The sequence below is a fragment of the Equus przewalskii genome, chromosome X (genome assembly GCF_037783145.1).
Source record: "Equus przewalskii isolate Varuska chromosome X, EquPr2, whole genome shotgun sequence".
NCBI classification, from domain to species: domain Eukaryota; kingdom Metazoa; phylum Chordata; class Mammalia; order Perissodactyla; family Equidae; genus Equus; species Equus przewalskii.
Genome location: NC_091863.1, coordinates 40,849,149 through 40,863,369, shown reverse-complemented (window position 1 = coordinate 40,863,369; position 14,221 = coordinate 40,849,149). Strand labels below are relative to the sequence as shown.

At 38.1% G+C, this 14,221-nt stretch overlaps 1 protein-coding gene across 1 annotated transcript in view; it reads left to right on the top strand.

The window, feature by feature from the left end:
* The window catches only part of DGKK (diacylglycerol kinase kappa), a 115,752-nt gene that overhangs the window by 64,887 nt on the left and 36,644 nt on the right, over positions 1–14,221 (top strand). Inside the window, exon 8 of the mRNA XM_070604380.1 lies at positions 12,085–12,187. Within this exon, the coding sequence (XP_070460481.1) occupies positions 12,085–12,187 (103 nt within the window). The remainder of the gene's footprint in view (positions 1–12,084; positions 12,188–14,221) is intronic.

The window sequence follows — 14,221 nt, the reverse complement described above, 5'->3', positions numbered from 1 at the left end:
CACAGTCTAAGAAGCCCAGTCTTTCTGTGAAAGAGGCCTATTAGCTTATCTTCATAGCTGCAGCCTGAAAGAGCAGGCTTCTAATTAAACACACATCTAAAGGCCAACTGTAATTCTTTCCAGAGACCTCAGAGGGCAAGTGCCATCTTTGTACTCACTCTCTGCCACACTCCAGAGCACCAGTATCTTCCAGAAGGGAGTTTTACATGCATCTGGTGCACTGGTTTTTATGTCTGTTGCCCTGGTTTTTGTGGCTGCCTCTCAGGAGACACTCCTTGATCACCTAGCTCTGGTGACCACTGGGGCTGGAGTTTCTGAGTCCCACAACACTGTAACAACTGGAGAGATAGTTCTTGGCCAGCTACCACCTCCAGGGCACTGCACAGGCAGCAGGCTGAGACACATCTCTAGTCTTTCTATGAAAGAGGCCTATTTGCTTGTCCAGGAGCTTTGACCTGAAGGACAGGCTTCTGGTTTGGCACACATGTAGGGGCCTATGGAGATACTCTCAGGGAATGGAGGCCAGTAAACATCATCTTTGCACTTTCCCTCTGCCTCACTCCAGCTTACTGGTATATTCCAGAAAGGAGGTTGTACCTTCAACTGGCACCCCTACTTTTGCAGCTGCTGACAGGGAACACCTATAGATTGCCTGGCTCTGGTGGCCAGCAGGACTAAGGCTTACATGTCCCACGGACTGTAACCAATGGAGAAAGAGTTCTTAATTGGCTACCATCCCCAGGGCACAGCAAGAAGCAATAGTTTGAGAAGCCCAGTCTTTCTGTGAAAGAGGCCTATTAGCTTATCATCATAGCTGCAGCCTGAGGGTCAGCTTTCTAATTAAACACACATATAAGGGCCAACTGTAATCCTTTCCAGAGACCTCAGACAGCAGGTGCTATCTTTGTGCTCTCCTGCTGCCATGCTCCAGAGCACCAGTAACTCCTGGAGGGGAGACTCACACACATGTGGTGCCCTGGTTTTTATGTCTGGTGCCCTTATTTTGTGTGCCCACTGCCCAAGGGGACAATTCTTGATTGCCTGGCTATGTTGCCCAGAAGGGCTTACATTACTGGTTCCCATGGGACCATAACAACTGGAGAGACAGTTCTTGGCCAGTGACCACCCCCAGGGCACAGCACACACAGCAGACTGAGACACACCCCCAGTCTTTCTTTGAAAGAGGCCTATTTGCTTGTCCTGGAGCTTCAGCCTGAAGGGCAGGCTTCTGTTCTGGCACACATCTAGGAGCCTACTAAGGTGCTCTCTGGAGACAGAGGCTGGCAGACCCCATCTTTGTGCTCTCCCTCTGATTCACTCCAAGTTACTGGCATCTCTCAGAAAGGAACTTGTACACTTGTCTGGTGCCCCAGTTTTTGTGACTGCCACACAACTCTAGGTCACCCAGCTCTGGTGGCCAGTGGGACTTATGCCTGCAGTTCCACAGGACTATATATATTTGCATGCTTTAAAAGTTGCTGCCTAAGCATCTTGTTTCCAGTCAGCCTGTATCTAGGTGCTGACTGAGATCCTCCCCTTTGGGATGCTGACAGGTCTTGGGACACCCTAAACACTGGGAGCCACTAAAAATAAAATAGGCCACTTGGGCAATCACAAAAGTTTGAGAGGCAACTAAAAGCTAGGGCAGGGTTGAATGATAAGGTTCATCCCCTATACAAGGCCACTCCCTCAAAACTGGGAGAGGTGGCTGTTTCATCTAAGGCATAGAAATCAACACAGAAAGTCAAGTAAAATGAAGAAACATAGGAATATGTTCCCAAAAAAGAACAAGATAAAACCTTAGGAAAAGTCCTTAATGAAACAGAGATAAGTGATTTACCGTCTTTAACAGTCATAAAGATGCTCATTGGGCTTGGGAGAAGAATGGATGAACACAGGGAGAACTTCAACAAAGAGAGAGAAAATATAAGAAAGTACCAAGTATGTCAGATTGCTGAAGAATATAATAACTGAACTGAAAAATACACTAGAGGGGATCAAAAGCAGACTAGATGAAGCATGAAAAAGGATTAGTGAACTCGAAGACAGGGCAATAGCACTCATCCAATCAGAGCAGCAAATAGAAAAAAGAATAAAAAAAAGTGAAGATCGCTTAGGGGACTTATGGGACCACATCAAGCAGACTAACATGTGCATTATAGGGGTCCCAGAAGGAGAAGAGAGAGAGAAAGAGGCAGAAAACTTATTTGAAGAAATGGTGACTGAAAAATTTCCTAACCAGAAAAGGAAAGACATCTAGATCCAGGAAGCCCAGAGAGCTCCAAATAAGAGGAACCTAAAAAGATCAACACCAAGACACATTATTATTAAAATGTCAAAACTTAAAGACAAGGAGAGAATCTTAAAAGCAGCAAGAGAAAAACAACTTGTTATGTACAAGGGAACCCCAATAAGACGATCAGCAGATCTTTTTGGCAGAAACTTTGCAGGCCAGAAGGGAGTGACACAATATATTCAAAGTGCTGAAAGAAAAAAACTTCCAACAAAGAATACTCGACTAGGCCAAAGTTGTCCTTCAGAATTGAAGGAGAGGTAAAGAGTTTTCCAGACAAATAAAAGCTAAAGGAGTTCGTCAGTACTAGACTAGCCTTATAAAAGATGTTAAAGGGACTTCTTTAAGCCGAAATAAAAGGGTACTAATTAGTAACAGGAAAACATGTGAAAGTATAATTCTCACTGGTAAAGATAAGCATATAGTAAAATTCAGAATAATTTAATGTTGTAAAGATGGTGGACTAATCACTTATAACACTAGTATGAAGGTTAAAAGATAAAAGCAGTTGGGGGCTGGCCCCGTGGCTGAGTGGTTAAGTTCGCATGCTCCGCTGCAGGCAGCCCAGTGTTTCATTGGTTCGAATCCTGGGCGTGGACATGGCACTGCTCATCAAACCACGCTGAGGCAGCATCCCACATGCCACAACTAGAAGGACCCACAATGAAGAATATACAACTATGTACTGGGGGGCTTTGGGGAGAAAAAGGAAAAAAAATCTTTAAAAAAAAGATAAAAGCAGTAAAAATAACTATAACTACAATAATTTGTTAAGGCATACACAAAATAAAAAGATGTAAATTGTGGAATCAAAAACATAAAATGTGGTTGGGAGAGTAAAAATGTAGAGCTTTAGAATGCATTCAAAGTTAAGTTGTTATCAAATTTAAAATACTCATAAATATAAGTTGTTATATGTAAGGCTTATGGTAAACACAAGAGAAACAAAAAGGAATCTAAGCATATCACTACAGATAATCATGAAATCAGAAAGGAAGAGAGCAAGAGAAGAAGAACAGAGGAACAGAGGAACCACAAAACAGCCAGAAAACAATTAACAAAATGGCAATAAGTACATTTCTATCAATATTTACTTTAAATGTAAATGGACTAATTTCTCCAATCAGAAGACATAGGGTGGCTGAATGTTAAAAAAGCAAGACCTATATAAATGCTGCCAACAAAAGACACTTCAGATACATTCCTGAGCCACATAATGACATTTCAGTGAACAACAGACCATATATATGACAGTGGTCTATAAGATTATAATGGAGCTGAAAAATTTCTATCACCCAGTGATGTTGTAGCTATTGTAACATCATAGTGCAATGCATTACTGAAGTGTTTCTGGTAATGCTGGTGTAAACAAACCTAGTGCACTGCCAGTCATATAAAAGTATAGCACATGCAATTATGTAAACTACATAATACTTGATAATGATAATAAATGACTATGTTGCTAGTTTATGTATTTGCTATACTATACTTTTTGTTATTATCTTAGAATGTACTCTTTCTATTTATAAAAAAGGTTTACTATAAAATAGTATGCCATGTTATAAAGGCAGCAGGCTCATACATCTCATGTTTACTATGTCTCTTGATTGCATCATTTACTCTTATGCTTGATTTAATCTTATGTGGTTTCATTCATCATGGCCCCTAAGTGTACAAAATCCACTGTTAACGTTTCCAATAAGAGGCCATATTGAGTGATTGACCAGGAAGCAAAATTAATAGTGATTAAGGATTACAAAGGTGGAAAATCAGTAATGGTTTATTGCTTGTGAGTCAGGCATGTCCCATTCCACCAAAGCTACAATCTTGAAGAATAGGAACAAAGTGACGGAAGCTGTTAAAGGATCTGCTTTTTGGAAGGCAATGAGACTAACAAAAATTTGAGAAGGGCCTCTATCAGATGTGGAGAAACTTCTATTATTTTTTTAATATAATTTTTTCTTTTTTTCATTTATTGTTTGTTTTCAGATGTACATCATAATATATTTTGAATTCTGTGTAGATTACATCATGTTCACCACCCGAAAACTAACTATAGTCCATCCCCTCACATGTGAGCTTAATCACCACTTTTGCCCTCCCTCCTCCCCCCTTCCCCTAGGGTAACCACCAATCCAATCTCCAATGCTATGTGTTTGTTTGTCGTTGTTTTTATCTTCCACTTGTGATTGAGATCATATGGTATTTGACTTTCTCCCTCTGACTTATTTCACTCAGCATAATACCCTCAAGGTCCATCCATGTTGTCACAAATGGCCGAATTTCATCATTTCTTATGGCTGAGTAGTAGTCCATTGTGTATAAATACCACATCTTCTTTATCCATTCGTCCCTTGATGGTCACCTAGGTTGTTTCCAAGTCTTGGCTATTGTGTATAATGCTGCAATGAACATAGGGGTGCAGGTATCTTTATGCCTTTGTGTTTTCAACTTCTTTGGATAAATAGCCAGCAGTGGCATAGCTGGATCATATGGTAGATCTATCCTTAATTTTCTGAGGATACTCCATACTGCTTTCCATAGTGGTTGCACCAGTTTGCACTCCCACCAGCAGTGAACAAGGGTTCCCTTCTCTAGATGTGGAGAAATTTCTAATGACCTGGATTAAAGACCAGACACAGAAACATATCAATCTCAGCACCATGATGATAATGGCCAAAGCAAAAAGTTTATTGAAATGTTGAAAGAAAAGACTGGACCTGACTATAATGTTGAATTTACTGCTAGCTCTGGGTAGTTTAAACAATTTGAGAATCATTATTCATTACATAATGGGAAAGTGAGTGGTAAGTTTGCAAGTGCTGATGTGAAGTCAGCTGAAAAATTTTTGGAAACTCTAGAAAAGCTGATTGTGAGGAAAATTACTTGCCAGAGCAAATATTCAACATAGATAAAACCTCCCTATTCTGGAAACAGATGCCTGAAATGACTTTCATCTATAAGGAGGCCAAGTCAATGCCAAGTTTCAAGGCTTTTAAGGAGAAGATAACAATTTTGCTTGGGTGCAATGTTGCAGGCTACAAATGGAAACTCTTTGTGATCTGGCACAGTGAGAATCTCATGGCCTTCAAGCATATCAATAAGCACACACTTCCAGTGTACTACAGGAGCAATAAGAAGTCAGGGATGACACAGCTCCTCTTCCAAGATGCCCTCCTGTATTGCCATACCAATGAAATAGAGAACTGCTGCTTGGAGACTGACGTAACTTTCAAGATTTTGCTTATTGTTGTTAATGCTCCCAGACGTTTTCCTTTAATTGATGATCTTCACCCAATATCAAAATCGTGTTTCTCCCTCCAAACAATGGATCAAGGAGTTGCGGCAGCTTTTAAGGCCTACTACCTGAGAAGGACTTTTGCTCTGGTTATTGCTGCAACTGAGGAAGACACCAAGAAGACACTGATGCAACTCTGGAAGTATAACAATATCTATGACTGCATTGAGAACCTTGCTTGGCCTTGGGGTGATGTCACCAAAGACTGTATGTATGGCATTTGGAAGAAGATACTCAAGAGGTTCATCCATGACTTCAAAGGGCTTGCCAAGAATGAGGAGGTTGCAAAAAATCAACAAGGCTGTGGTAGATGGCAAAAATCTTTAACTCGGGTGTGGATGAGGATGACATTGAGGAACTCCTACAGGTGGTTTCTGTGGAATTGACTAATGAGGAGTTGTTGGAACTGGAACAGGAATGCAAAGTTGAAGAAGAGGCAGGAGAAAAGGAAATTGTAGGGGAAGAGAAAAGGAAACTTCAGGAACAGAAAAAGAAGAACCTACAAGAAAAATCACAATGAAGGGTTTAGCAGAAGCTTTTGCAGACCTCAACAAGCTCCTTAAAAAGTTTGAAAACGTGGTCCCCAATGCTGAAAGGTTTTCATTAATAGAGAGGAATGTTCATGGTGCATTATCTGCTTACAAGCAAATCTATTATGAAAAAAGAAACATACAAAGCAAACCACCATGGACATATTTCTGAAAAGAGTGACACTTCCTCAAGAGTGTCAAGCAGGTCCTTCAGGAGGTATTCCAGAAGAGTGCAGCATTGTTAACATAGGAGATGACAGCTCTATGCATGTTATTTCTCCTGAAGACCTTCCAGGGGGACAAGATGTGGAAGTGGAAGACAGTGATATTGATGATCCTGACCCCATGTAGGCCTAGGATGTAGTGTGTGTTTGTCTCTTAGTTTTTAATAAAAAAGTTTAAAAAGCAAAAAGAAATTAATTTTAAAAATATAAAAAAGCTTATATAATAAAGATATAAAGAAAGAAAATATTTTTGTACAGCTGTACAATGTGTTTGTGTTTTAAGCTAAGCGTTACTACAAAAGAGTCAAAACATTTTTAAAAAATTAAAAAGTTTCTAAAGTAAAAATGTGATAGTAAGCTAAGGTTAATTCATTATTGAAGAAAGAAAAATATTTTTTATAAATTTAGTGTAGCCTATGGGTACAGTGTTTATAAAGTCTACAATAATGTACAGTAATGTCCTAGGCCTTCACATTCACTCATCACAAACTCACTGACTCACCCAAAGCAACTTCCAGTCCTGCAAGCTCCATTCATGTTAAGTGCCCTATACAGGTGTATCATTTTTTATCTTTTATACCATATTTTTACTGTAACTTTTCTGTTTAGATATGTTTAAATACACAAATACTTAGCATTGTGTTACATTGCCTAGAGTATTCAGTACAGTAACACGCTGTACAAATTTGTAGCCTAGGAGCAATAGGCTATACCATGTAGCCTAGGTATGTAGTATGCTATACCATCTAAGTTTGTGTAAATACACTCTATGATTTTTGTACAACAACAAAATCACCTAACAATGCATTTCTCGGGATGTATCCCTGTTGTTAATTGATGCGTGACTGTATAAGGATGCACACAGACTGAAAGTGAAAGAATGGAAGAAGATATTCCATACAAATGGAAACCAAAAAAAAAAAACTGAGGTAGCTATGCTTATATCAGACAAAATCGATTTAAAACAAAGACTGTAGTAAGTGACACAGTCATTACATAATGAAAAGGGAATGATCCTACAAGAGAATATAATATTTGTAAATATTTATGCACTCCACATAGGAACACCTAAATATATAAAGCAAATACTAATAGACCTGAAGGGAGGAATACACAACAATATGATAATAGTAGGGAACTTTAATACCCCACTTTCATCAGTGGATAGATAATCCAGACAGAAAGTCAGTAAGGAAACATTGGCCTTAAATGACACATTAGACCAGATGGACTTAACAGACATTTACAGAACATTCCATCCAAAAGCAACAGAATACACATTCTTCTCAAGTGCACATGGAACATTCTCCAGGATAAGTAATATGTTAGGCAACAAACAAATATTAATACATTTTAAAAGATTGAAGTCATATCAAGCATCTTTTTCAATCACAATAATATGAAACTAGAAATCAATTACAGGAAGAAAACTGGAAAATGCACAGATATGTGGAGATTAAACAACATGCTACTGAACAACCAATGGATCAACAAAGAAATCAAAAAATACAGTGAGACAAATGAAAATGGAAATGCAATATATCAAAACTTACGGGATGCAGCAAAAGCAGTTCTGAGAGGGAAGTTTGTAGCGATAAACGCCTACATCAAGAAACAAGAGACATCTCAAATAAACAACCTAACTCAAGGAACTATAAAAAGAAGAACAAATGGAGGCCAAAGTTAGTAGAAGGAATGAAATAACAAAGACCAGAGTGAAAATAAATGAAACAGAGACTAAAAGGACAATAGAAAAGATCAATAAAACTAAACCTGTTTTTTTGAAAAGATAAACAAAATTGAAAAGCCTTTAGTTAGACTAACCAAGCAAAAAAAAAGAGGACTCAAGTAGATAAAATCACAAATGAAAGAGGAGACATTGCAACTGATACCACAGAAACAGAAAGGATCATAAGAGACTGTAAACAATTATATGCCAACAAATTGGACAACCTAGAAAAATGGATAAGTTCCTGGAAAGACATAACCTACAAAGACTGAATCACAAAGAAATAGAAAGTCTGAACAGACCAATTACTAGTAGGGAAATTGAGTCAATAGTCAAAAACCTTCCAACAAACAAAAGTCCAGCACCAGGTGGCTTCACTGTTGAAGTCCATCAAGCAGTCAAAGAAGAATTAATACCAATCCTTCTCAAACTCTTCCAAAAATTGAAGTGGAAGGAATACTTCCAAACTCATTTTACGAGGCCAACATTACCCTGATACCAAAACCACACAAGGACACTACAAGGAAAGAAAATTGCAGACCAATATCCCTGATGAACATAGATGCAAAAATTCTCAACAAAATATTAGCAAACCAAATTCAATAATACATTAAAAGGATCATACACCATGTTCAAGTGAGATTTATTCCAAGGATGCAAGGATGGTTCATTATCCACAAGTCAATCAATGTGATACAATACACTAACAAAATGAAAGATAAAAACCATAGGATCATTTCAATAAACATAGAAAATGCATTTGACAAAATTCAATATCCATTTGTGATAAAAACTCAACAAAGTGGGTATAGAGCGAAAGTACCTAAATATAATAAAGGCCATATATGACAAGCCCACAACTAGCACCATACTCAATGGTGAAAAGCTGAAAGCTATTACTCTAAGATCAGGAACAATACTAGGATGCCCACTCTTACCACTTTTATTCAACAGAGTATTAGAAGTCCTAGCCAGAGAAATTAGGCAAGAAAAAGAAATACAAGGCATCCAAATCAGAAAGGAAGGAGTAAAACTGTCACTATTTACAGACGACATGATATTATATATAGAAAACCCTAAAGACATCCACCAAAAAACTGTTAGAACTAATAAACAAAGTCAATACAGTCAGAGGATTCAAAATCATATACAAAAAATCTGTTTCATTTTTAGACACTAATAACAGACTATCAAAAAGAGAAATTAAGAAAACAATCCCGGGGCTGGCCCCGTGGCTGGCCCCGTGACTGAGTGGTTAAGTTCGCGTACTCTGCTGCACGCAGCCCAGTGTTTCGTTGGTTCGAATCCTGGGCACGGACATGGCACTGCTCATCAAACCACGCTAAGGCAGCATCCCACATACCACAAGTAGAAGGACCCACAACGAAGAATATACAACTATGTACCAGGGGGCTTTGGGGAGAAAAAGGAAAAAATAGAATCTTTAAACAAAAAAAGAAAACAATCCCATTTACAATTGCATAAAATAGAAAAAAATACTGATGAATAAATTTAACCAAGGAAGTGAAAGACTGGTACACTGAAAACTATAAGACATTGATGAAAGAAATTGAAGATGACAAAAGTAATTGGAAAATTATTCCATGCTCATGGATTGGAGAATGAATATTGTTAAAATGTGCATTCTACCCAAAACAATCTACAGATTCAATGCAATCCCTGTCAAAATTCCAATGGCATTTTTTACAGAAGTAGAACAAACAATCCTAAAATTTGTGTGGAACCACAAAAGACCTTGAATAGCTAAAGCTTAAGAAATAAGAAGGAAGCTGGAGGCATCACACTCCCTAATGTCAAACTATATTACAAAGCCATAGTCATCAGGACAGTATGGTGTTGGTATAAAAACAGACGCTTAGATCAATGAAACAGAATAGAGAGCCCAGAAATAAACCCATGCATATATGGTCAATTAATTTATGACAAGCCAAGAATATACAATGCAGAAAGAACAGTCTCTTCAATAAATGATGCTGGGAAAACTGGATAGCCACATGTGAAAGAATGAAATTTGACCACTATCTTACACCATATGCAAAAATTAACTCAAAACGAATTAAAGACTTGAGTGTAAGACCTGAAACCATAAAACTCCTAGAAGAAAACATAGGCAGTAAGTTTCTTGACATCAGTCTTGGTGATGATTTTTTGAATTTGACAGTACAAGCAAAGGCAGCAAAAGCAAAAATAAACAAGTGGACTACATCAAACTAAAATCTTCTGCACAGCAAAGGAATTCATTAGCAAAATGAAAAGGCAACCTACTGAATGGGGAAAATTATTTGTAAATCATATATCTGATGAGGGGTTAATATCAAAAATATATAAAGAACTCATACAACTCAATAGCAAAAACCCAAACAATCCAATTAAAAAAAGGGGAGAGGATCTGAATAGATATTTTTCTAATGAAGACATACAAATGGCCAACAGGTACGTGAAAAGGTGCTTCATGTCACTAATCATCAGGGAAATGCAAATCAAAACCACAATGAGATATCACCTCACACATGTTAGAATGGCTATTACCAAAAACAAGAAATAACAAGTGTTGGTGAGGATATGTTGAAAAGGGAACCCCTGTGCATGTTGGAGGGAATGTAAGTTGGTACAGCCAATATGGATAAAAAAAATTAAAAATAGAACTACCATGTGATTCAGCAATTCCACTTCTGGGTATTTATCTGAATAAAATGAAAACACTAACTAGAAAAGATATATGCACCCTCATGTTCATTGCAGCATTGTTTGCAATAGCCAAGATATGGAAACAACCCAAGTTTCCACTAATGGATGAATGGATAAAGAAAATGTGGTGTATATATGTATACACAACACAGTATTATTCAGCCATAAAAAAAGAAATCTTGCCATTTGTGACAACATGGATGGACCTTGAGGGCATTATGCTAAGTGAACTAAGTCGGACAGAGAAAGACAAATACCATACGATCTTACTTATTAAAAAAAAAACTGAGCTCATAGATACAGAGAACAGATTGGTGATTGCCAGAGGTGGGGGGTGAGAGTGGGCAAAATGAATGAAGAGGGTCCAAATATACCAGCTTCCAGTTATAAAATAAATAAGTCCTGGGTATGTAATATACAGCATGGTGACTGTAGTTGATAATACTCTATGGCATATTTGAAAGTTGCCAAGAGAGTAAATCTTAAAAGTGCTCATCACAAGAACTATCATATAACTATATATTGTAACTATGTATGGTGACAAATGTTAACTAGTCTTATTGTGGTGATCACTTTGCAATATATAGAAATGTAGAATTATTATGTTGTACACCTGAAACTAACATAATGTTGTATGTCAATTACAACTCAATAAAAAAAAAGAAGGCTCTGGTTGTCCTCTGGCTCTCTTTTAATTGCTTTTGCATAGTTAGGCAAGGTTCATGTCCTTTAAAAACTGCGTACTTGTCCAGGAAGTGTTGTTTGAGGATGTCAGAAATCTGGGAAGAATGGCCACTAGTGGAGAAGGCAGCAGAGTCTCAGCTCTGTCACTTCCTAGCTGTTTGACCTTGAGCAAGATCTCTTACTTCTCTGAGCTTTGATATCCTCATTTCTAAAATGAACTCAACGTCTTCCCTACCACACACAATTCTTGTAAGGACTGAAGTATAAAATAGCATGTTATGAGGATTAGCACTCTTCTACTGCAAGTAAATTCTCTGTTCTGTAGGCCACTAAGATTGTGCCTTAGGACTGGTGTCTTCTCAGTGCCTGTGATGAGTATCTTCTGAAAACCACCTTTGAAAGGAACAGAGTTCAGAGACCGCACTCAGGGATGGTGTAGGCTCAAGGTGGAGAGAGTGTGTCCAGTTTGAGTAAGGGGGATGTGTATGGCATCAAATCTCAGAAAGGGAGATTTGAACACTGAGTACTCAAGTCTTGGAATTGGAACCCAAGACTAACCAATGTTATCCTTTTCTCTCTCCCCTCCTTTTTTTCTCTTTTCTTCTCTGTCGTTTCAGGTGCATGATGACTGCCGAAGACGGTTTTCCAAGGAATGCTGCTTTGGAAGTCATCGAACATCAGTCATTCCTCCCACTGCCCTCAGCGACCCTAAAGGAGATGGTGAGTTGCTAAACTGTAACCTCACAAATACACTGAGGAGGGGGGGAAGGTGCAAAGACTGGAGAAAAGGACTGTGATTAAATTATTCTCCTCCACAATCAACATTTCTGGGAAGTAGGAGTCTGCATCTGTGTAGAGAGAGCTCATCTTTCTCATTAGAGCTTTGGGATGGTGAATGTTGATGTTTATGGTGTATATGTATGTGGGCATGTTCTCTGTAGCCTCTGTCACAATTGTTTCTGAATGATCAGAATTAATTTCAGCTTTTTCTTGATTTTCAGACGCTAGATAATCTATGAAATGTTTGTTTACTGCATGAAGACCCAAGTCATGTTACTTTTAGAATAGAAACTAACACCAAGGTTGCCACCAAATCTGAAACTAACATGATCATTGCCCCGATACACTCCATTGATGCTTTGTCAATTCTTGGACAGCAGTGATTTATTGAGAACTCTATTCATAAGGTGTTTGAAGGTTACAGAAAGATCCAAGAGCATTGCCAGAACTTATGGTTATTGTGGACCCAGGATATGGATATAATATGACAAGACAAATTAAAGTAGCATATGATAAGCACAAAAGGAGTGATAGAGATACTTGGAGATCAGAAAATGTTAGGAGTGTCAACCAATTGTATGTAGGAGGTTGCACAGAAAGGAGGTAGTAATAAAATCAATGCAGTAAGAGTAAACTTTGTATGGAGTCTGCTATGAGGAGGTCTAGAGATATTAGAAAAGAGGAAGCAGGGGCAAAGGAGAGAGACATATTGTTTAGTTTTGTGTTTGTTTTTTAAGAATGGATAAGACATGGAGGCAGCATCGTGTAAGGGAAAAAACAAGGTCTAGGAAACCATGAATTTTAGTTACTTACCAGCTTGGTGACCTTGGGTAAGTCACTTACATTCTCTGAGCGTTACTTTCCCCATCTATAAATGAGAATGATACTGTACATTGTGAGGATAAGTGATAATATGTAAAGGGCCTAACTATCCAGAAACATAGACCCAAAAGGACCACAGAACTAAATCCCAAGTCTTCTAGCGTAATGAAAACTGTAGACCCCCACAGGGATAATTCGCTCTTTAGCACTTGCTAATGATGCCTTTTTTAGTTCATATCTCCTTCTCCACTTTTTCTTTGCTTCTTCTGAGACTCTCCTTTCTACCATTGAGTTGTTCATTTTCTTCTCCCATTATTCATTATTAAAGAATGAGAGCTGTCAAGATCAAAATCACATAGCACAGCTAAAAAGACCTGGCCTATTTCACTAACAGTAAGAAATTTAGAGATCTAATATGTTTACCAACTGACATGCTACCGTTTCACTAAGCCAGTGAAGAGATACAATGCCTGCTAATTTCAGTTTGTGTTAGCTTCACTCTGTTTATGACCAGTTTCACTTACTGGAGGAAAGTTCAAACACTTCTTGGAATGTTTAATCTATATTTTGCTAGTATGCTAATGTATCCATCTCTGACATATGAGATGTTCACTGGTCCAGAAGTGATTTGAGAACCAACATTTCATTGACTTAAAAATTATTCCCAAATGGATGCTTGCTGCCCACTTCATTGCCAGTGTTAGCTGGAAGCAAAGAAAGGAAAAAAAGAAGAATATAAAGTTTCCTTTCTCAGAGAACAGAAGGAGATGATGACTCCTCTAGCTGTTAAAACGTGGTTTTAGAATTAGACATAGCACATGTGTACATGTGTGCACATATGTACACACACTCAGAGCCACTCTAGTCTCTTCCAGTTCATTTTGCAACCCTAACACAGATACAGACATTGGTACATGGAATGAGCCATCACATAGGTTTCTGCAGGCAAGCATACTCATATGTCCCCATAATGACATGCACAGACACAAAGCTAACCTCACTCACGGATGCATACATATATTATACTCAGATATACTCAAATATTTATCCACATATAGCTACCTACCAGATAGTTGACTAAAGAGATGATGAGATTGATGACGTGGTAAATAAGAGGTTCTTGACTGGATAGGCGAAGGAAGGGACTAGGGG